At 66.7% G+C, this 21,053-nt stretch overlaps 1 protein-coding gene across 1 annotated transcript in view; it reads right to left on the minus strand.

Moving 5' to 3' along the window:
- CACNA1F (calcium voltage-gated channel subunit alpha1 F) overlaps positions 1-21,053 on the minus strand; it is a 30,072-nt gene that overhangs the window by 389 nt on the left and 8,630 nt on the right. The window contains exons 13-47 of the mRNA XM_068998162.1: positions 20,838-20,998; positions 19,746-19,971; positions 16,521-16,728; positions 15,785-15,905; positions 14,604-14,685; positions 14,426-14,480; positions 14,237-14,291; positions 12,758-12,890; positions 12,145-12,274; positions 11,823-11,882; positions 11,235-11,341; positions 10,914-11,001; positions 10,045-10,152; positions 9,881-9,933; positions 7,828-7,974; positions 7,555-7,756; positions 5,751-5,909; positions 5,560-5,670; positions 5,050-5,133; positions 4,883-4,903; positions 4,671-4,799; positions 4,520-4,585; positions 4,311-4,402; positions 3,577-3,736; positions 3,331-3,458; positions 3,157-3,253; positions 2,966-3,068; positions 2,775-2,876; positions 2,571-2,701; positions 2,381-2,491; positions 1,787-1,923; positions 1,565-1,705; positions 1,126-1,268; positions 559-671; positions 235-471 (exon numbers count right to left, since the gene is read on the minus strand). Of these exons, the coding sequence (XP_068854263.1) occupies positions 235-471; positions 559-671; positions 1,126-1,268; positions 1,565-1,705; positions 1,787-1,923; positions 2,381-2,491; positions 2,571-2,701; positions 2,775-2,876; positions 2,966-3,068; positions 3,157-3,253; positions 3,331-3,458; positions 3,577-3,736; positions 4,311-4,402; positions 4,520-4,585; positions 4,671-4,799; positions 4,883-4,903; positions 5,050-5,133; positions 5,560-5,670; positions 5,751-5,909; positions 7,555-7,756; positions 7,828-7,974; positions 9,881-9,933; positions 10,045-10,152; positions 10,914-11,001; positions 11,235-11,341; positions 11,823-11,882; positions 12,145-12,274; positions 12,758-12,890; positions 14,237-14,291; positions 14,426-14,480; positions 14,604-14,685; positions 15,785-15,905; positions 16,521-16,728; positions 19,746-19,971; positions 20,838-20,998 (4,201 nt within the window). The remainder of the gene's footprint in view (positions 1-234; positions 472-558; positions 672-1,125; positions 1,269-1,564; positions 1,706-1,786; positions 1,924-2,380; positions 2,492-2,570; positions 2,702-2,774; positions 2,877-2,965; positions 3,069-3,156; positions 3,254-3,330; positions 3,459-3,576; positions 3,737-4,310; positions 4,403-4,519; positions 4,586-4,670; positions 4,800-4,882; positions 4,904-5,049; positions 5,134-5,559; positions 5,671-5,750; positions 5,910-7,554; positions 7,757-7,827; positions 7,975-9,880; positions 9,934-10,044; positions 10,153-10,913; positions 11,002-11,234; positions 11,342-11,822; positions 11,883-12,144; positions 12,275-12,757; positions 12,891-14,236; positions 14,292-14,425; positions 14,481-14,603; positions 14,686-15,784; positions 15,906-16,520; positions 16,729-19,745; positions 19,972-20,837; positions 20,999-21,053) is intronic.

The following is a 21,053-nucleotide window of genomic DNA, read 5'->3' on the forward strand; positions in this document are numbered from 1 at the left end:
GCCTCCACCAGGCTGCTAGCCAAGCCGTGTCACCCCACATCCCCCTTCACTCACAGCCTCCACCGGGCTCTGTCTCATATCCCCAGCGTCTCCCCCCCGTGCCCCACCCTGCACTCACGGCCTCCACCAGGCTGTCCCCCGAGCCGTGTCCCCCATGTTCCCTCCATGTCCCTCCTCACTGCCTCCACCAGGCTGTCCCCCGAGCCGTGTCCCCCCCGTGTGTCCCCCACTCACGGCCTCCACCAGGCTGTCGGCCGAGCCTCGGGCCAGGGCATCGTGGGGCCCGCAGGGCCGCAGGCGCAGCGGCGCGGGGGGGAACCAGCGGTTGAGGGGGGGCAGGCTGCCCCCCGCGCCCCCCGCCGGAGCCCCCTCCACCAGGATGAGCGGCGCGTACAGAACGCGCCCGCGGGCCGGGGCCGCCCAGGCGTGCGAGGAGCCCCCCAGGCGCCAGGTCTCGGAGCTGCCGTAGCCCTGGGGGCGGGAGGGGTCAGGGCGGGGTGACACTGGGACAGTGTCGTCCCCCCCCGCCCCGTCTGCCTCCCCCACCTCCAGCAGTACCTGCGGCCGGGCCGGGCCGGGCGGGCCCGAAGGGTTGTAGGTGCCCGGGATGGGCTCGTCCTCGCAGCTGCCCTGGCGCCGCAGGCACTGGATGGTGAACGAGGGCTTCCGGCCTGGGGGACAGCGGGCAGGGTCAGCCCCCGGGCCACGGGCCCTCCGGGAAACCGGGCTGGGTCACCCACCCTGGCCAGGGACCCTCTGGGCTACCGGGGGCACCGGGAAGGGTCAACTCCCCCGTCCCGGGACGCTCGGGCAGATTGAGTCCCGGCTCCAGAGACGCTCCGGGGCACCGGGCAGAGTCGCCCCCTCAGCCAGGGACCCTCTGGGGCACCGGGCAGGGAGCCTGCGGGCTATCGGGAGGCACAAGGCAGAGCCACCCCCGGCTCTAGGGACCCTCTGGGGCACCTGGGGATACAGGGAGCGGTCACCCCCACCTATCAGGGACCTTCCTGGGCTACCGGGGAACCATCCCGGGCTACGGAGGGGACTCGGTCAGCGCTGCTGGGTGCGACCACGGAGGGTCTCGCTGGCGACCCCGCCCCTCCTTTGCCCCCCGCCCCGCCGTACCCGCGGGGGTGGGGGGCAGGAGCCGGCGCCGTTTCAGTTGTTGCCCCTCGCGGGCGCCGCTGCCGAAGGCGAAGTGTCGGGGGGGCAGCGGCAGCGATCCCCCCCGGGGCAGCTCCGCCGCCCAGCGCGGGGGTCCCGGGGGCCTGGGGAGAACAAGGAGGGTCAGTCGGAGGCTGGGAACATCCCCTGGAACGCCTCCCAGCGCGGAGGGACCCAGCGGCCTGTGGGGGGAGCGGGGGGTCAGGGGGTGACAGGAACACCCCCTCCCGGGACAGGTCCCCCAGTGCCCCCTGCCCAGTTACAGGCACACCCCCCGCCTCTCCGGGGTCCCGGCAGCCTCGCACGGGGACAGCGTCAGGGCCTGACGGGACCCCCTTCCCCAGCTGCCGGGACCCCCTCCAGATGGGGCTCCTCCCCAGGGGCTCGGGGGTCGCGGTACCTGTCCCCGGCCCAGCGGTGTCGGGGCGGTGCCGAGCTCTCCAGGTCCTCGTCGTGGCTGACGTCCCCCGGCTCCCCTCCAGGCTCCTCCACGTCCTCGGCGGGGGCTTCCTCCTCCTGGTCCCCCCCCTCGGAGCGCCGCCTGCGCACAGGGCCATGGGCACCCCCCGTCCTCCCCGGGGAACCCCCGCCCCGTGCCGGGGTGTCCCCAGCCCCCCCGTACCTGCCGCCGGGGCGGGGGCCTCCCCCGTGGGAGGGGGGCGCGGGGTCCTCCCCCTCGGTGGGGGCAGGGCTGGAGGCGGGGGGCGGCTCCGCGAGCAGGGGGGAGCCGGGGGCGGAGCCGTAGAGCGTCTCGGGGGCCTGCGGAGAGAGGCGGGGTCGGGGGGCGCGGCCACGGCACAGGGGGGAACAGCCGGTGTGGGTTTGGGGCAGGTGTGACCGCTGGGCGCGGCCATGGGACAGGTGTGGCAATTCGGTGTGGGTTTGGGGCAGGTGTGACCAGTGGGCCTGGCCATGGGAAAGGTGTGGCTATTTGGTGTGGGTTTGGGGCAGGTGTGACCAATGGGCGTGGCCATGAGACAGGTGTGGCTATTTGGTGTGGGTTTGGGGCAGGTGTGACCAGTGGGTATGACCGTGGGTCAGGTGTGGCTAATTGCTGTGGGTTTGGGGCAGATGTGACCAGTGGGCGTGGCCATGGGACAGGTGTGGCTATTTGGTGTGGATTTTGGCCAGGTATGGCGGGTGGGCGCAGCCATGGGTCAGGTGTGGCCATGGGTCAGGTGTGGCCGCTGGCGTGGCCAGGGTGGGCGAGGCTCACGGCGTAGGTGAGTGGCTCCTCCGAAGGGGCGTCCCCGCCCTCTTCCCCCTCCAGGTCACTCAGTGCCCGGCGCATCTCAGGGCCCAGCGCCTGCAGCGTCTGCAGCCCGGCCTGGGGGGACACAGGGGGTCGGGGGGGGTCACCTGGTGACACCGGGGACCCCCAGCCCCGCCCCGGGCAGGGGTCGCACCTGCAGCGCACACTCGTTGCTGGGGCCCGCGCTGGCGCCCAACATCCCCCGCTCCTTCCGCCGCCGGAACTTGCGGAAATAGTCCTGGATCAGGAAGGTGGCGTAGAACTTCCCGACGGTCACCTCCTCCTCTGGGGAACACGGACGGTCAGGGGGCGGCTGGGGGTCCGAGGGGACAGGGAAGGGGACACGGCCCTCACGTACCCTCGGGCGGGGGAATGACCTCGTCCAGCAGCTTTGGCTTTGTCCTCTTCCAGATCTTCTTGACCACAGCACGAAGCTCCTTGTTGGCCACGTCCAGGTTCCCTGCAGGGAGGGGACACGGCAGGGGGACACACAGCCATTGCCATGCCCTGCTGTCCCCTGGGCCCCCCCAGACCCTCCCAGCTCCCCACCTTCCGTCTTGATCTTGAGGGAGGTGCGGACCAGAGCGAAGAGCGTCGCGTTGAAGGTGACGGTCCCGTCCGAGTTGAGGGGCATGTTCATGGCCACCAGGCGCTGGGCAGGGGACAGGAGGGGGATGAATCTGGGTGGCTCCAAACCCAGGTATGGGACCGCCCCAAACCCCCCCGGAGGCCCCCCAGACCTTGCAGGCCACGCGGTGTGGGCAGAGCTTCCCGAAGCCCAGCGGGGGCTGGATCCGGCGCAGCAGCGTCACCACGTCCAGGTGCTTGATGCGGCCCCTGGGGGGGGGTCAGGGGGTCAGGGGTGGTCCGGACACCCGGCCCCCTCGGCTGGGGACAAGGGGACAGTTACACACTTGGCGGCGGGGTCGTACTCAGACCACACACGCTTGAACTCGTCCAGGTGGTGCGGGCCCAGGATGGACCAGTCGCGCGTCAGGTAATCGAAGTTGTCCATGATCACAGCCACGAACAGGTTGATGATCTGGGGGGGGGCCAAGGGGGGTCAGGATGCCCCAGGGACTCCTGAGGGGTGTGGGGCAGGGCTGGGCTGTGGGACAGGGTTGAGCTGTAGGGCTGTGGGGCAGGGCCCCGTGTCTCACCAGGAAGGCGCAGAGCATGAAGAAGCTGATGAAGTAGGCGATGGCGAAGTTGCTGCCGCAGGTGAACTCCTCCCCCGGGCCTGCGTCCGACTCGGGGTCGCAGCGCTTGCCCGGCAGGCTGGCCAGCATGATCTCCTGCCATGCCTCCCCCGTGGCACACCTGTACCCCACGGGACATGCCTGTACCCCTGGGGCACACCTGTACCCCCATGGCACACCTGTACCCCTGGGGCACACCTGTACCCCTGGGGCACACCTGTGCCCTCTGTGACACACCTGTACCCCCATGGTACACCTGTACCCCTGGGGCACACCTGTGCCCCGTGTGACATACCTGTACCCCCTGTGACACACCTGTACCCCCACGGCACACCTGTCCCCCCTGTGACACACCTGTACACCTGGGGCATACCTGTACACCTGGGGCACACCTGTACCCCCATGGCACACCTGTACCCCTGGGGCACACCTGTGCCCCCTGTGACACACCTGTACCCTCCCACAGGACAGCTGTCCCCCTGTAACACACCTGTACCCCCACGGCACACCTGTGTCCCCCTCACTGCACACCTGTACCCCCGTGACACACCTGTACCCCTGGGGCACACCTGTACCCCTGGGGCACACCTGTAACCCCCCTTCATGATTCACTGAGAGGAAGCTCCCAAGTCCCACGGCAAGCCCAGAGCCCCCCAGGACCCCCCCCCAGCCCCCCCCAGGCCCCCCGGCCCCACCTGAAGAGCAGCAGCACGGCCTGGGGGAAGGTCTGGAAGTTGTTGTTGCGGTTGATCTGAGTCCCGTCCTGCAGCGCCACCTTCCCGAAGGTCTGGGGGGGCAGGGGGGCCTGGGTGGCCGGGAGCTTACAGGACACCCCCCCACGCCCCTCACACCCCCCCAAGCCCCTCACCTCCCCCTGGCCTGGGGGGCTCCCCAGGGCCCTCACCTGCATCCCGATGACGGCGTAGATGAAGAAGATCATGGCGATGAGCAGGGCGACGTAGGGCAGGGCCTGGGGACAGAGCGGGGGTGAGGGGGTGCTGTCCCCCCCATGCCCCCTCTCCCCTGTGTCCCCCACCGTGTCCCCCCCACCCCACCTGGAAGGACTTGACGAAGGTCCAGAGCAGCGTGCGGATGCCCTCGCCCTTGGAGAGCAGCTTCACCAACCGCATCACGCGGAAGAGCCGGAAGAAGGTGATGGAGATGCGGGAACTGTCCTCCGAGCTCTGTGGGGAGGGGGGTCAGGGGCACCCCAAAACCCCTGCACAGCCCCCCCAAAACTCCCCCGGCTGGGGACACCTCCCCGTACCTCACCAACGTGTCCCCCGTTCTGTGACAGATGTGACGATGGAGATGATGGAGACGATGGAGACAGACAGATGGACATGAGGACATGGACAGGGAGAGACCCAGACATCCAGGACTGCCCCAAAACACCAACCTCCCCCGAGCCAGGGGACGAGGAGGGCGACTCACGTTGACCTCAGTGACAGCAATGTCCACCACGCTGCCCACCACGATGAGGGCATCAAAAGTGTTCCAGGCGTCACAGAAGTAATGCTGGGGGAGGGGAGGTGGTGAGGACCCTCTGTCCTGTGACCTCCCCTTGTGTGACCCCCGTGTGGCACCCCCTGCCTTGTGTGACCCCGGTGTGACACCCCCCTTGTGTGACCCTGGTGTGACACCCCCCCGTGTGACCCCCGGTGTGACACCCCCTGCCTTGTGTGAACCCCCGTGTGACACCCCCCATAGTATGACCCCCCGTGTGACAGCCCCCATTGTGTGACCCTCTGTGTGACACCCCCCTTGTGTGACCCCCGTGTGACAACCCCCATTGTGTGACCCCCCCGTGTGACACCCCCCATTGTGTGACCCCCCATGTGACACCCCCTGCCTTGTGTGACCCCCGTGAGACACCCCCCTTGTGTGACCCCCCATGTGACACCCCCCCATTGTGTGACCCCCCTGTGACACCCCCCAGCATACCCGGGGTTTGAAGGCGATGATCTTGAGCACCATCTCCACGGTGAAGAGCCCCGTGAACACCATGTTGAGCAGGTCCATCACGTAGTTGAAGGGCTTCGACTGCTCGTAGTGCTGGGGTGGGGGGGGGGACACAGGGGTCTGGCACTGTCCCTTCCCTCTGTGACCCCCCGGGCCCCCAGGTGTCCCCCCACCTGCACGGCCAGCGCGATGGTGTTGAGCAGGATGAGGACGAACATGATGTACTCGAAGGCGGTGGAGTTGACCATGGCCCACACGCGGTACTGGGTGCGGTTCTTGGGGATGTAACGGCGCAGCGGCTGCGCCTTCAGCGCGTACTCCACACACTGCCGCTGCGGGGACAGGGGACAGCGTGGGGACACGGCCACCCCACTGCCACCCCACACACTGCCGCTGTGGGGACAGGGGACAGCGTGGGGACACGGCCACCCCACTGCCGCTGTGGGGACAGGGGACAGCGTGGGGACACGGCCACCCCACTGCCGCTGCGGGGACAGGGGACAGCGTGGGGACACTGCCACCCCACTGCCACCCCACACACTGCCGCTGTGGGGACAGGGGACAGCGTGGGGACACGGCCACCCCACTGCCGCTGCGGGGACAGGGGACAGCGTGGGGACACGGCCACCCCACTGCCACCCCACACACTGCCGCTGCGGGGACAGGGGACAGCGTGGGGACACTGCCACCCCATTGCCACCCCACACACTGCCGCTGTGGGGACAGGGGACAGCGTGGGGACACGGCCACCCCACTGCCGCTGTGGGGACAGGGGACAGCGTGGGGACACGGCCACCCCACTGCCGCTGCGGGGACAGGGGACAGCGTGGGGACACGGCCACCCCACTGCCGCTGTGGGGACAGGGGACAGCGTGGGGACACGGCCACCCCACTGCCGCTGCGGGGACAGGGGACAGCGTGGGGACACGGCCACCCCACTGCCACCCCACACACTGCCGCTGCGGGGACAGGGGACAGCGTGGGGACACTGCCACCCCACTGCCACCCCACACACTGCCACTGAGGGCACAGGGGACAGCGTGGGGACACGGCAACCCCACTGCCACCCCACACACTGCTGCTGTGGGGACAGGGGACAGCGTGGGGACATGGCCACCCCACTGCCACCCCACACACTGCCATTGTGGGGACAGCAGGATGGCAAAGGGACACTGCAGGGACACGGCCACCCTGCTTCCTCACCAGCCACTGGCTGCAGGGACACCCTGATGGCATGGGGACACCATGGGGACACCATGGGGACACCATGGGGCCGCCCCGCTGCCCCACTCTGCACTGCTGCTGTGGGAACATGGTGATGGCATGGGCACATGGTGGGGACATTGTGGGGACACTGTGGGGACACTGTCACTGCCCTGCCACACCACGGATTGCCCCTGCACTGCTGCCGTGGGGACATGGGGCTGGCACGGGGACATGGGACTCTGCAGGGCCACGGGGATGCCACAGGGCCAAGGGGACATCACAGAGCCAAGGGGACACCACAGGCCCATGGGGACACCATAGGGCCATGGGGACACCACAGAGCCAAGGGGACACCACAGGGCCAAGGGGGCATCACAGAGCCATGGGGACATCACAGAGCCAAGGGGACACCACAGGGCCAAGGGGACATCACAGAGCCATGGGGACATCACAGAGCCAAGGGGACACCACAGGGCCATGGGGACACCATAGGGCCATGGGGACATCACAGAGCCAAGGGGACACCACAGGGCCATGGGGACACCCAAGGCCATGGGGACATCACAGAGCCAAGGGGACATCACAGAGCCAAGGGGGCATCACAGAGTCAAGGGGACACCCAAGGCCATGGGGACATCACAGAGCCAAGGGGACACCACAGGGCCATGGGGACATCACAGAGCCAAGGGGACACCCAAGGCCACGGGGACACCACAGGGCCATGGGGACACCTCAGGGCCATGGGGACACTGCAGGGCCGTGTCCCCGTACCTGGTTTTTGTCCAGCTCGCAGTTGCGGTACTCGCTCTCGCCCTGCGCGCGGAAGGTGATGATGACGAAGCCCACGAAGATGTTCATCATGAAGAAGGCAATGACGATGATGTAGACGATGAAGAAGATGGAGATCTCCACGCGGTAGTTGTAGATGGGCCCCTGGTTCTCGGCGTTGGCGTCGATGGCCTTGTACAGCAGCCTGGGGGGACACGGGGTTGGGGCGCGTCCCCGCGGGGGTGGCGGCGGCCCCGAGCCCGCCCCGGGACTCACGCGGGCCACCCCTCGAAGGTGGACACGGTGAACAGGGCCATCATCCCCGCCAGGACGTTGTCGAAGTTGAAGTCGCTGTTGAGCCAGAGGCGCTCCCGCACCGATGGGTGGGACACATCCCCGTCCTTGTACACCAGGAACGTCCCCCTGGGAGAGGAACACCGGGACAGCGAGGGTGAGACACCCCCCTGGCCACTGCCACTGACTGGGGGGCCACAGGGACACCACAGGGAGCAACAGCGGGACCCCACGGGGACACAGGGACACCACGGGGAGCAACAGTGGGATCCCATGGGAACACAGGGACACCACAGGGAGCAACAGTGGGATCCCACAGGGACACAGGGACACCACAGGGAGCAACAGTGGGATCCCATGGGAACACAGGGACACCACAGGGAGCAACAGTGGGATCCCATGGGAACACAGGGACACCACAGGGAGGAACAGCGGGACCCCACGGGGACACAGGGACACCACGGGGAGCAACAGTGGGATCCCATGGGAACACAGGGACACCACAGGGAGCAACAGTGGGATCCCATGGGAACACAGGGACACCACAGGGAGCAACAGCGGGATCCCGTGGGGACACAGGGACACCATGGGGAGCAACAGTGGGACCCCACGGGGACACAGGGACACCACAGGGAGCAACAGTGGGACCCCACGGGGACACAGGGACACCATGGGGAGCAACAGTGGGACCCCACAGGGACACCACAGGGAGCAACAGTGGGATCCCATGGGAACACAGGGACACCACAGGGAGCAACAGTGGGATCCCATGGGAACACAGGGACACCACGGGGAGCAACAGTGGGATCCCACGGGGACACAGGGACACCACGGGGAGCAACAGTGGGATCCCATGGGAACACAGGGACACCACGGGGAGCAACAGTGGGACCCCACAGGGACACCATGGGGAGCAACAGTGGGACCCCACGGGGACACAGGGACACCACAGGGAGCAACAGTGGGATCCCATGGGAACACAGGGACACCACGGGGAGCAACAGTGGGATCCCACGGGGACACAGGGACACCACGGGGAGCAACAGTGGGATCCCATGGGAACACAGGGACACCACGGGGAGCAACAGTGGGATCCCATGGGGACACAGGGACACCATGGGGAGCAACAGTGGGATCCCACGGGGACACAGGGACACCACAGGGAGCAACAGCGGGATCCCATGGGAACACAGGGACACCACAGGGAGCAACAGTGGGATCCCACAGGGACACAGGGACACCACGGGGAGCAACAGTGGGATCCCACAGGGACACCACAGGGAGCAACAGTGGGATCCCATGGGAACACAGGGACACCACAGGGAGCAACAGCGGGATCCCATGGGAACACAGGGACACCACAGGGAGCAACAGTGGGATCCCACGGGGACACAGGGACACCACGGGGAGCAACAGTGGGATCCCATGGGAACACAGGGACACCACGGGGAGCAACAGTGGGATCCCATGGGAACACAGGGACACCATGGGGAGCAACAGTGGGATCCCATGGGAACACAGGGACACAACAGGGAGCAACAGTGGGATCCCATGGGAACACAGGGACACCATGGGGAGCAACAGCGGGACCCCATGGGAACACAGGGACACCACGGGGAGCAACAGTGGGATCCCATGGGGACACAGGGACACCACAGGGAGCAACAGTGGGATCCCATGGGAACACAGGGACACCACAGGGAGCAACAGCGGGATCCCGTGGGGACACAGGGACACCACGGGGAGCAACAGTGGGATCCCATGGGAACACAGGGACACCATGGGGTCACAGGGACAGCAGTGTGAGACCCCAGTGGGACACTGGCACCTGTGTGTGGGACACGGCCCCACCCCTTACACCAGGAACATCCCCTGTGGGGGCAACACAGGGACAGTGATGGTGAGACCCCGACAGGACACTGCCACCGGGAGGGGGTGGGACACCATGGGGACACCAGCGGGGTGGGTGGGGGTCAGGATCTGAGGTGTAGAGGTCAGTTTGGGGTGTGGGGTCAGTTTTTGGGGGGACACTCACTTGCACTCCCCCGGCGTGTGCTTGGCCTCGTCAGTGCAGCTGTAGAACTTGCCCTGGGGGGGTCGGGGGGTCAGGGGCACCCTCGGCTCCCCAGGGGGGTGGGGACCCCTCAGGGGGCTTGGGGACCCCTCAGGGGGGTGGCACCGCCGGGGTCAGGGCCCCACCTTGAAGAGCTGCACCCCGATGCAGGCGAACATGAACTGCAGCAGCGTGGTGACGATCATGATGTTCCCGATGGTGCGGATGGCCACGAACACGCACTGCACCACGTGCTGGGGACAGGGACAGGGACAGGGGTGTCACTGGGGCAGGGACAGGGACAGGAGTGTCACTGGGGCAGGGACAGGGGTGTCACTGGGGCAGGGGGACACCACGTGCTGGGGACAGGGACAGGGGTGTCACTGGGGCAGGGACAGGGACAGGGGTGTCACTGGGGCAGGGATGGGGTGTTACTGGGGCAGGGACAGGGACAGGAGTGTCACTGGGGCAGGGGGACACCACGTGCTGGGGACAGGGACAGGGACAGTGTCACTGGGGCTGGGACATGGGGACAGGGACAGGAGTGTCACTGGGGCAGGGGGACACCACGGGGTGGGGACAGGGACAGGAGTGTCACTGGGGCAGGGACAGTGTCACTGGGGCAGGGGGACACCACGTGCTGGAGACAGGGACAGTGTCACCAGGGCATGGGGACAGGGATGTCACTGGGACATGGGGACAACAGGGATGCTGGGGACACGGGACATGGGGACAACAAGGACAGTGGGACGTTGGGACATGGGAACAAGTGGGACACCGAGGCCACTGTGTGCTGGGGACACCTGTGACACCGCTGCCTCGGGACATCGGGGGCACAGGGACAATGGGGACCCCTGTGCCACCAGCAGCACGGCATGCTGGGGCCCCAGTGCTCCCAGTCCCACCAGTACAGCCAGCGTCCCAGCCTCCAGCCCGCTGTGGCCACTGCCGGGAGGATGTCCCCTCCCAGTGCTCCCAGTGCCTCCAGTGCCTCCCAGTGCTCCCAGTTGCCCACCTTGAGGCCCTTGGCCCGGTTGATGGCTCGCAGTGGTCGCAGGACGCGCAGGACCCGCAGGATCTTCACCACCGAGATGGCGCTGGAGCTGCCAGGGGGACACACCAGTGGTCCCAGTAAGGTCCCCAGTGCCCCCCAGTAACGCCCCCAGTGCCTCCAGCAGCGCTTCCACTGTTTTCTAGCATCCCCAGCAATGGTCCCAGTGCCCCCAGTGACGTTCCTCGTACTCTCCCAGTGCCCCCAGTGTCGAGCCTAGCCCCTCCCAGTAACCCCCAGTGCCCCCAGCAGTGCTCCCAGTGCTCCCAGTTGCCCCCAGCTCACTGCATGCCGAAGGAGATGAGGGAGACGCCGACCACCAGCAGGTCCAGGAGGTTGAACCAGTTGCGGAGGAAGGAGCCTTTGTGCAGGAAGGCGCCGAACACGGTCATCTGCGGGAGGCCATGAGCCTCGAGCTGTCCCCCTGTCCCCGGGGACCCCCCGAACCCCGGGAACCCCCACAAACCCTGGGGATCCCTCCCAAAACCCTGGGAACGCCCCCGAACCCTGGAACCCCCAAAAACCCCGGGAACACCCCCAAACCGTGGGGAACCCCAAAACCCCGGGAACCCCCCCAAACCCTGGGAACCTGCCAAAACCCTGGGGACCCCTCCAAACCGGGGGGACCCCCCTGTCAATGGGGACACCCCAAACCCTGGGGAACCCCCTCAAACCCCAGGAACCCCCTCACAAAACCCTTGGGACACCCCAAACCCCAGGAATCCCCCCCCCAAACCCTGGGAACAGCTCCAAAACCCCGGGAACCCCTCCCGAACCCCTGGGGACACCCCAAACCCCTGGGGACACCCCAAACCCCCAAACCCCCCCAAACCCTGGGAACCCCCACCCCAAATCCCGTAGACCCCGCCGTACCTTGAGCAGGATCTCCACGGTGAAGATGGAGGTGAAGGCGTAGTCGAAGTAGCCCAGGATCTGGGGGGGATGGGGAGGGGGCAACGGGGTGACCCCGACCCCTCTCAAACCCCCCCGACCCCCCCAACTTCCCGGGACCCCCCAAAAACTTCAAGGTTTCCCCCCCCAACCCCTCCTTGCCCTTCCCAGCCCCCCCCTTTCTGCCCCCCAACTCCGGGTGAGCGGATCCCGCGTCCCACACGGTTACAGGGTGAATTTCCCCCCCACACCCCCCCAGTTCCCCCAGTCCCTCCCAGTTTGCCCAGTGTGCCCAGTAGCCCACGTGGTTGCGGGGCGAGTGGGCGCGCACGGGGTCCTCCGCGGCCAGGGAGACGCTGCTGAGGATGATGAAGACGAGGATGAGGTTGGTGAAGATGTGGTGGTTGATCAGGGCGTGGCACTTCACCCGCAGCCTGCGCCGGGCACACGTCAGCTCCCAGTGCTCCCAGTCCCCCCAGTGCTCCCAGTCCCCCCCAGTTTGTGTCCCCAGTCCCAGTGTTCCCAGTGCTCCCAGTCCCCCCAGCCCTCCAGTGCTCCCAACCCCTTCAGGCCTCCAGTCAGTGCCGATGTTCCCAGTGCTCCCAGTGCTCCCAGTGCCCCCAGCCCTCCAGCCCCAGTGCTCCCAGTGCCCCCAGCCCTCCAGCCCCAGTGCTCCCAGTGCCTGCATTGCTCTTAGTGTCTCCAGTGCTCCCAGCCCCTCAGTGCTCACAGCCCCAGTGCTCCCAGCACTTCCAGTTTGTCCCCAGTGCCACATTGTTCTTTATGTCCCCAGCCCCAGTGCTCCCAGTCCCTCCAGTTTATGTCCCCAGTCTCCCATCATTCTCAGGGCCTCAAGCACCAGTGCTCCCAGTGCTCCCAGTGCCCCCAGTGCCCCCAGTGCCCCCAGTGCCACTCACGGGTTGGTGCTGCTCAGCAGGAAGAAGGCGCTGCCCTCGGGAATCGGGGTCACCTTGGGCTTGGGGGGCTCCTCCAGGGACTCCAGCCGGGCCCTCCCCAGTCTGTCACCCTCCCCCCCGGCCTCCTCGTCACCTGCGAGGGACCCCCCGTGTCCGAGCAGTGTCACACCCCCCCCTCAGGGACCCCCCCGTGTCCGAGCAGTGTCACACCCCTCAGGGACCCCCGTGTCCGGGCAGTGTCACACCCTCCTCAGGGACCCCCCGTGTCCGAGCAGTGTCACACCCCCCCCTCAGGGACCCCCCCGTGTCCGAGCAGTGTCACACCCCCCCCTCAGGGACCCCCCGTGTCCGGGCAGTGTCACACCCCCCAGGGAAACCCCCCCGTGTCCGGGCAGTGTCACACCCCCCCCTCAGGGACCCCCCGTGTCCGGGCAGTGTCACACCCCCCCATGGACCCCCCCGTGTCCGAGCAGTGTCACACCCCCCCCAGGGACCCCCCGTGTTCGGGCAGTGTCACACCCCCCCCTCAGGGACCCCCCGTGTCCGGGCAGTGTCACACCCCCCCCCCACCAGGGACCCCCCGTGTCCGAGCAGTGTCACACCCCCCCACCAGGGACCCCCGTGTCCGGGCAGTGTCACACCCCCCTCAGGGACCCCCCCGTGTCCGAGCAGTGTCACACCCCCCCCAGGGACCCCCCGTGTTCGGGCAGTGTCACACCCCCCCTCAGGGACCCCCCGTGTCCGGGCAGTGTCACACCCCCCCCCCCACCAGGGACCCCCCGTGTCCGGGCAGTGTCACACCCCCCTCAGGGACCCCCCGTGTCCGAGCAGTGTCACACCCCCCCCTCAGGGACCCCCCGTGTCCAGGCAGTGTCACACCCCCCCCTCAGGGACCCCCCGTGTCCGAGCAGTGTCACACCCCCCCCCTCAGGGACCCCCCGTGTCCCGGCAGTGTCACACCCCCCCCCTCAGGGACCCCCCCGTGTCCGGGCAGTGTCACACCCCCCAGGGAAACCCCCCCGTGTCCGGGCAGTGTCACACCCCTCAGGGACCCCCCCGTGTCCGGGCAGTGTCACACCCCCCTCAGGGACCCCCCCGTGTCCGGGCAGTGTCACACCCCCCTCAGGGACCCCCCGTGTCCGGGCAGTGTCACACCCCCCTCAGGGACCCCCCGTGTCCGGGCAGTGTCACCCCCTTTCAGGACTCCCATGTCATGTCCCTGTCACCTCCCCAGGGACCCCCCATGTTCAAGGACTGTCACCCCCCAGGGCCCCTCCATGTCCAGCCACTGTCACCCTCCCCTGGGACCCCCCAGTCCAGGCACTGCCACCCCCCTCAAGGGACCCCAGGTCACGTCACTGCCACCTTCCCCGGGACCCCGATGGTCGAGGACTGTCACACCCCCCCCTTCCAGGGACCCCCACATCCGGGCACTGCCACCCCCCAGTGTCCCCTGATGTCTGCGCAGGTGGCACTCACCTTCCTCACTCCCTTCCTCCTCCTCCTCTTCCTCCTCGGGCTGATCCCCCTCAACCTGGGCAGGGGAGGGGGAGGGGTGGGGGCCGTGCACGCTCGGGGAGGGGGGGAGGGACCCCGCCAGGACCCCCCAGTCACGGGCAGCCCCCCGGGACCCCCCAGTCACACCCACCCCCCAGGACCCCCCCTCACCTTCACCACCACGTCCTGGCTGTCTGTCCCCGCTTCTGCCTCCCCGGCCTTGTCCCTGGGTTGGGGGAAAGGGGGGCTCAGCCAGGGGGTCCCGGGGGTCGGGTACCCCCCAGGGGACCCAGGGGCTGGGTGCCCCCCCCTCGTCACCCCCAAAAGGGCCCCAGGGGTCCGGGCTCACTTTTTGTCCCCCCCTGAGTTGATGTTGTCACCGTCCGCCAGGTTGTCCACGGCGATGGCCAAGAAGACGTTGAGGAGGATGTCTGAAGGGAGGGAAGGGCTCACCAGTGCTCCCAGTATCCTCCCAGTATCCTCCCAGTATCCTTCCAGCATCCCCCAACATCCTCCCAGTGCCCCCACTCTCCCTTTCTTATTCCCAACCCCGCTGTGTCCTACCCCAGCTCCCCAGTTACCCTTTGACCTATTCCCAGTTCCCCAGTTCCCTGCTTCCAGTGCTCCCAGTGCTCCCAGTCCGTCCCAGTGCCCCCAGTACCTCCCAGTGCCTCCCAGTGCTCCCCGGAGCCCCCAGTGCTCCCAGTGCTCCCAGTGCCCCCCAGTGCCCCCAGTGCTCCCAGTCCGTCCCAGTGCCCCCAGTGTCCCCAGTGTCCCCCCAGCGCTCCCAGTGCCCCCCCCAGTGCTCCCAGTGCCCCCACTCTCCCTTTCTTATTCCCAACCCTGCTGTGTCCTACCCCAGCTCCCCAGTTACCCTTTGACCTATTCCCAGTTCCCCAGTTCCCTGCTTCCAGTGCCCCCAGTGCCCCCAGTGCCTCCCAGTGCCCCAGTACCTCCCAGTGCCCCAGTACCTCCCAGTGCCCCCAAGTGCCCCCAGTGCTCCCAGTGTCCCCAGTGCTCCCAGTGCCCACAGTGCCCCTAGTGCCTCCCAGTGCCCCCAGTGCCCCCAGTGCTCCCAGTGCTCCCAGTGCGTCCCAGTGCCCCCAGTGCTCCCAGTGTCCCCAGTGCCCCCAGTGCTCCCAGTGCCCACAGTGCCCCTAGGGCCTCCCAGTGCCCCCGGAGCCCCCAGTGTCCCCAGTGCTCCCAGTGTCCCCAGTGCCCCCAGTGCTCCCAATGCTCCCAGTGCTCCCAGTGCCCCCAGTGCCCCCAGTGCCCCCAGTGTCCCCAGTGCTCCCAGTCTGTCCCAGTGCCCCTAGTGCTCCCAGTGCTCCCAGTGCTCCCAGTCTGTCCCAGTGCCCCCAGTTCTCCCAGTGCCCCCAGTGCCTCCCAGTGCCCCCAGTGTTCCCAGTGCCCACAATGCCCCTAGTGCCTCCCAGTGCCCCCGGAGCCCTCAGTCCTCCCAGTGCTCCCAGTCCGCCCCAGTGCTCCCAGTCCTCCCCAGTGCTCCCAGTGCCCCCAGTGCCCACGCACAGTTGCCGCAGATGAAGAGGATGACGAAGTAGACGCAGACGAGCATCCCGGGGAACACGGGGCCACCGTAGGCCATGATCCCATCGTACATCACCGCGTTCCAGTCCTCCCCCGTCAGGATCTGCGGCGTTTGGGGGTCCCCAAACACCGGGAGCACCCCAAAACCTCAGTGCCACCCCCCACCAGTGCTCCCAGTACACCGCTGCCTCCCCGTTCTGAGTGCACAGCGTCGCCCCGGAGTGGCTACAGGGTGGTGATGGGATGGTTTGAGGGAGCCCCTTGGGTTTTGGGGTCTCCTCACAGGTTTAGGGGAGCCACGAGATTTCACCCCCTCAGGTGCTGGGATCTCTCACAGCTTTCAGGGCCTCCCACAGATTCTGGGGTTCCCCACAGTTTCGGGGTCTCCTCACAGGTTTAGGGTCCCCCCATGCATTTTGGGGTTCTCCCCACAACCTTCAGAGCCTCCCACAGATTCTGGGGTTCCCCACAGTTTCGGGGTCTCCTCACAGGTTTAGGGTCCCCCCATGCATTTTGGGGTTCTCCCCACAACCTTCAGAGCCTCCCACAGATTCTGGGGTTCCCCACAGTTTCGGGGTCTCCTCACAGGTTTAGGGTCCCCCATGCATTTTGGCGTTCTCCCCACAACCTTCAGAGCCTCCCCACGGGTTTCAGGGACCCCCTGCAGGTTTTGGGGTCTCCCCGTGAGATTTGAGGTTTCCCCCGGGTCTCGGGGTACCTGGAACACGGTGAGCAGGGCCTGCGGGAAGGTGTCGAAGGTGCTGCGCTTGGTCTGGGTCTCGTCGAAGCTGAAGCGGCCCCCGAAGAGCTGCATGCCCAGGAGGGCGAAGATGATGATGAAGAGGAAGAGCAGCAGCAGCAGCGAGGCGATGGATTTCATGGAGTTCAGCAGCGACCCCACCAGGTTGCTCAGCGACGCCCAGTGCCTGCGGGACACGGGTGTTACTGGGAGCACTGGGAAGGGCTGGATGGACAGTGCAGAGCCAACACCTGGTGGAGCTGGCCCAGGGACTGAGGTTACTGGGAGCACTGGGAGCACTGGGAAGGGTTGGATGGACAGTGCAGAGCCAACACCTGGTGGAGCTGGCCCAGGGACTGGGGTTACTGGGAGCACTGGAAGCACTGGGAGCACTGGGAGCACTGGGAAGGGTTGGATGGACAGTGCAGAGCCAACACCGGGTGGAGCTGGCCCAGGGACTGAGGTTACTGGAAGCACTGGGAGCACTGGGAAGGGTTGGATGGACAGTGCAGAGCCAACACCTGGTGGAGCTGGCCCAGGGATGGAGGTTACTGGGAGCACTGGGAGCACTGGGAGCACTGGGAAGGGTTGGATGGACAGTGCAGAGCCAACACCTGGTGGAGCTGGCCCAGGGACTGAGGTTACTGGGAGCACTGGGAGCACTGGGAAGGGTTGGATGGACAGTGCAGAGCCAACACCTGGTGGAGCTGGCCCAGGGACTGAGGTTACTGGGAGCACTGGGAGCACTGGGAAGGGCTGCATGGACAGTGCAGAGCCAACACCTGGTGGAGCTGGCCCAGGGGCTGAGGTTACTGGGAGCACTGGGAGCACTGGGAAGGGCTGGATGGACAGTGCAGAGCCAACACCTGGTGGAGCTGGCCCAGGGACTGAGGTTACTGGGAGCACTGGGAGCACTGGGAGCACTGGGAGCACTGGGAGCACTGGGAAGGGCTGCATGGACAGTGCAGAGCCAACACCTGGTGGAGCTGGCCCAGGGACTGAGGTTACTGGGAGCACTGGGAGCACTGGGAAGGGTTGGATGGACAGTGCAGAGCCAACACCTGGTGGAGCTGGCCCAGGGATGGAGGTTACTGGGAGCACTGGGAGCACTGGGAGCACTGGGAAGGGTTGGATGGACAGTGCAGAGCCAACACCTGGTGGTGCTGGCCCAGGGACTGAGGTTACTGGGAGCACTGGGAGCACTGGGAAGGGCTGGATGGACAGTGCAGAGCCAACAGCCAGTGGTGGGGGGTGTCACCAATTTGGGACATCGCAGCATCAGGACATCGATGCCTTGGGACATCGGGGTGTGGCGGATTTGGGACATTGCAGGGTTGGGACATCGGGGTGCTGGGGCATCGGGGTGCTGGGACATCGGGGTGCTGGGACATCGGGGTGCTCGGGCATTGGAGAGCTGCAGCACTTGGGTGTCCTAGTGTTGGAGCATTGGGGTGCTGAGGTGTTGGGATGTCCCAGTGCTGCAGCATTGGGGTGCTGGGACATTGCAGTGCCGCAGTGTTGGGGTGTCCCGGTGTTGGGGTGTCCTGGTGTTGGGTCATTGAGGTGTTGTGGTGTTGGGGTGTCCCGGTGTTGGGTCATTGAGGTGTTGGGGTGTCCCGGTGTTGGGGTGTCCCGGTGTTGGGTCATTGAGGTGTTGTGGTGTTGGGGTGTCCCGGTGTTGGGTCATTGAGGTGTTGGGGTGTCCCGGTGTTGGGTCATTGAGGTGTTGTGGTGTTGGGGTGTCCCGGTGTTGGGTCACTGAAGTGTTGGGGCACTGGGATGTCCCAGTGTTGGGTCATTGAGGTGTTGTGGTGTTGGGGTGTCCCAGTGCTGGGTCATTGAGGTGTTGGGGCACTGGGGTGTCCCAGTGCTGGGTCATTGAGGTTCCTGTGTTGGGTCATTGAGGTGCTGGGGCACTGGGGTGTCCCGGTGTTGGGTCATTGAGGTGTTGTGGTGTTGGGGTGTCCCGGTGTTGGGTCATTGAGGTCCTGGTGTTGGGTCATTGAGGTGCTGGGGCACTGGGATGTCCCGGTGTTGGGTCACTGAAGTGTTGGGGCACTGGGGTGTCCCAATGCTGGGTAATTGAGGTGTTGTGGTGTTGGGATGTCCCAGTGTTGGGTCATTGAGGTGTTGGGGCACTGGGGTGTCCCAGTGCTGGGTCATTGAGGTCCCTGTGTTGGGTCATTGAGGTGCTGGGCCACTGGGCTGTCCCAATGCTGGGTCATTGAGGTGCTGGGGTACTGGGGTGTCCCGGTGTTGGGTCATTGAGGTGTTGTGGTGTTGGGGTGTCCCGGTGTTGGGTCATTGAGGTCCTGGTGTTGGGTCATTGAGGTGCTGGGGCACTGGGATGTCCCGGTGTTGGGTCATTGAGGTGTTGGGGCACTGGGCTGTCCCAATGCTGGGTCATTGAGGTGTTGTGGTGATGGGGTGTCCCAGTGCTGGGTCATTGAGGTGTTGGGGCACTGGGGTGTCCCAGTGCTGGGTCATTGAGGTCCCAGTGCTGGGTCATTGAGGTGTTGGGCCACTGGGGTGTCCCAGTGCTGGGTCATTGAGGTCCCAGTGTTGGGTCATTGAGGTGCTGGGGCACTGGGATGTCCCGGTGTTGGGTCATTGAGGTGTTGGGGCACTGGGGCGTCCCGGTGTTGGGTCATTGAGGTGTTGGGGCACTGGGGCGTCCCGGTGTTGGGTCATTGAGGTGTTGGGGCACTGGGGTGTCCCAGTGCTGGGTCATTGAGGTGTTGGGCCACTGGGGTGTCCCAGTGCTGGGTCATTGAGGTCCCAGTGCTGGGTCATTGAGGTGTTGTGGTGTTGGGATGTCCCAGTGTTGGGTCATTGAGGTGTTGTGGTGTTGGGATGTCCCAGTGTTGGGTCATTGAGGTGTTGTGGTGTTGGGATGTCCCAGTGTTGGGTCATTGAGGTGTTGGGGCACTGGGGTGTCCCAGTGTTGGGTCATTGAGGTGTTGGGGCACTGGGGTGTCCCAGTGTTGGGTCATTGAGGTGTTGTGGTGTTGGGGTGTCCCAGTGTTGGGTCATTGAGGTGTTGGGGCACTGGGGTGTCCCAGTGTTGGGTCATTGAGGTGTTGTGGTGTTGGGATGTCCCAGTGTTGGGTCATTGAGGTGTTGCGCCACTGGGGTGTCCCAATGCTGGGCCACTGCGGTGCTGGGGCACCGCGCTGTCCCCGCTGTCCCCGCGCTGCCCCTCACCGGGTGACCTTGAAGACGCGCAGCAGGCGCACGCAGCGCAGCACGGAGATGCCGAGCGGCTCCATGGCCCCGCGCTCCACCAGCGCGGTCTCCAGCACGCCGCCGCACACCACGAAGCAGTCGAAGCGGTTGAAGAAGCTCGCGAAGTAGCACGAGGGGCCCAGCGCGTAGAGCTTCAGCAGCATCTCGGCGGCGAACAGCGACAGCAGCGCCTTGTTCGCGTACGCTGCGGGGGTCACCGGGGGGGACAGAGCCGAGTGACCGCCCGGGCGGGGGTCACGCCTGGAGGGTGGTGGGGAAACACCACGAGCAGGACGGGCCCCCGAGCTCTGGGGGAGTCGGGGAGCACCGGGGGATGTCAGGAGGGTGTTGGGGGGCACCGGGGGGTTTGGGGAGCACTGGGAGGTTTGGGAGGCACCGAGGGGTGTCGGGAGGTACTGGGGGGTTTGGGGGGCGCTGGGAGATTTGAGAGGCACTGGGGGGTTTGGGGGGCGCTGGGGGTTTGGGGTGCACTGGAGGCTTTGGGGGGCACTGGGAGGTTTGAGAGGCACTGGGGGGGTTTGGGAGGTACTGGGGGATTTGGGGTGCACTGGAGGGTTTGGGAGGCGCTGAGGGGTGTCGGGGGGCAGTGAAGGGTTTGGGGTGCACTGGAGGGTTTGGGAGGCACTGGGGGGTGTCGGGAGGTACCGGGGGGTTTGGGGGGTGCTGGGGGTTTGGGGTGCCACTGTAGGTTTTGGGGGGCACTGGGAGATTTGAGAGGCACTGAGGGGTGTCGGGGGGCAGTAGAAGCGTTTGGGGTGCACTGGAGGGTTTGGGAGGCACTGGGAGGTGTCGGGGGTACTGGGGGGTTTGAGGGGCACTGGGGGTTTGGGGTGCACTGGAGGGGGTCGGGGGGTACCGGGGGGTTTGGGAGGCACTGGGAGATTTGAGAGGCACGGGGGTGTTTGAGGTGCACTGGAGGGTTTGGGAGGCACTGGGGGGTTTGGGGGGCACTGGAGGGTGTCGGGGGGTACCGGGGGTTTTGGGGGGGCACTAGGAGGTTTGAGAGGCACTGGCGGGTTTGGGGGTGCCCGGGGGGTGCCGGGGCCGTACCCTGTGTCTCGGTGAGCCAGGGCGGCTGCCCGTGGTGCTCGGAGGCGATGGTCAGCGTGTTGAGGAACACGAGCAGCAGCACGGTCCAGTAGAACGACACGGACTTCACGGCCGCGCGGCAGCGCCGGCGCCACAGGCGGTTCAGGCGGCGCAGGCGGCGGCTGGGGGGCAGCGGTGGGGTTTGGGGGGCAGCGGTGGGGTTTGGGGGGCGACAGG

The sequence above is a fragment of the Aphelocoma coerulescens genome, chromosome 31, assembly GCF_041296385.1.
Source record: "Aphelocoma coerulescens isolate FSJ_1873_10779 chromosome 31, UR_Acoe_1.0, whole genome shotgun sequence".
Lineage (NCBI taxonomy): Eukaryota > Metazoa > Chordata > Aves > Passeriformes > Corvidae > Aphelocoma > Aphelocoma coerulescens.